General features: G+C 41.4%; 1 protein-coding gene across 1 annotated transcript in view; it reads left to right on the top strand.

Annotated features, from left to right (window-relative positions):
• The window catches only part of LOC104772343 (general negative regulator of transcription subunit 3-like), a 7,920-nt gene that overhangs the window by 3,223 nt on the left and 3,193 nt on the right, over window positions 1-1,504 (top strand). Inside the window, exons 6-9 of the mRNA XM_010496972.2 lie at window positions 2-196; window positions 276-380; window positions 565-618; window positions 703-1,365. Coding sequence (XP_010495274.1) covers window positions 2-196; window positions 276-380; window positions 565-618; window positions 703-1,365 — 1,017 coding nt within the window. The remainder of the gene's footprint in view (window position 1; window positions 197-275; window positions 381-564; window positions 619-702; window positions 1,366-1,504) is intronic.

Raw genomic sequence — 1,504 nt, 5'->3', positions numbered from 1 at the left:
TTCTGTTCTCGTGGTGAATCATGTCATTTGGCTTGTTTTCCTCTTTCAGACTCATCTTGAGACATCTATTACAAGGCACAAGGATCACATAATAAAGTTGGAACTGATCTTGAGGCTTCTGGACAATGATGAATTAAGTCCAGAACAAGTAAATGACGTCAAAGATTTTCTGGACGATTATGTGGAACGAAATCAGGTCTGTTATATCTATAACCTGGAATATTTGCATGTATGCTGATATTATCTTTGATTGTGTTTAACTTTCCTTTATCTAGGATGATTTTGACGAATTCAGTGATGTCGATGAGCTCTATAGCACATTGCCACTAGATGAGGTGGAGGGTCTTGAAGATCTAGTTACTGCTGGCCCCCTTGTAAAGGTGATTTTTTTTGCAATATCTCTATTTGCATAATTTCACCTCTCTATGGAAATAGGAAATGCTGTATCTGTCTGGCGAAAAGAGTGCAGAAATTCAGGAATCTATTTGGTGTTCATGACATTTTCTCTGTAACTACCAGTCATCTAGCGATAGATTAAGAACTAACATGACTTACATGTTTCAGGGTACTCCTTTGAGCATGAAGAGTTCTTTGGCAGCAACAGCATCTCAAGTTCGGGTAAGTATTCGTATATCACTTTGCTTGAATTATTGTTATTATTTTTTTTTTATAATAAGTTTCTCTATTATTGCGTTGTTTCAGAGCATAAGTTTGCCAACTCATCATCAGAGTACTTCTCAAGATAAAACAGAGGATACGTCTTTACCAGATAGCAACGCTGAGACGGTTCCGAGAACCCCTCCCCCAAAGAATGGCGCAGGCCTTCACTCAGCACCATCAACACCTGCTGGGGGACGTCCAAGTTTGAACGTGCCTCCTAGTAATGTTCCAAATGCATCAGTTCCCTTGTCAACTTCTATTCCTGCTCAAATTTCCACAGAAAGCATGGGAAGTTTGTCTCCTGTGGCTGCCAAGGAAGAAGACGCAGCAACCTTGCTTTCTCGTAAACCACCCTCATCTGTTGCTGATGCTACATTAAGGGGCATTGGGAGAGTTAGTATCCCCAACCAGCCCCAACCAAGCCAGCCTCCGTCTCCAATTCCAGCTAACGGGTCTCGCATTAGTGCAACTTCAGCTGCTGAGGTTGCAAAGAGAAATATAATGGGAGTTGAGAGCAACATCCAACCTCTAACTTCTCCACTGAGCAAAATGGTATTGCCACCAACTGTGAAGGTTAATGAGGGAACTGTCTCTGATAGTAACCCTGGTGATGTTGCGGCTAGTATTGGTAGAGCTTTTTCACCATCTATTGTATCTGGTTCGCAGTGGAGGCCTGGTAGTCCCTTTCAGAATCAGAATGAAACGGTGCGTGTATTTAAGTTGGTACTTGGTTTCTCTCGTATTCTGGAATATATATGAGAAACAACTTCTGATTCTTTTAATGTGGGACCCGTTAATGTGGAACTCTGTGTAGAATTGGGTTTACACTCTAACATAATCCTAA

Source organism: Camelina sativa, chromosome 20 (assembly GCF_000633955.1).
Source record: "Camelina sativa cultivar DH55 chromosome 20, Cs, whole genome shotgun sequence".
Taxonomy (NCBI): Eukaryota; Viridiplantae; Streptophyta; class Magnoliopsida; order Brassicales; family Brassicaceae; genus Camelina; species Camelina sativa.
Note: the sequence above shows the minus strand (reverse complement) of the source record. Positions and strands in the feature narration are given on the sequence as shown.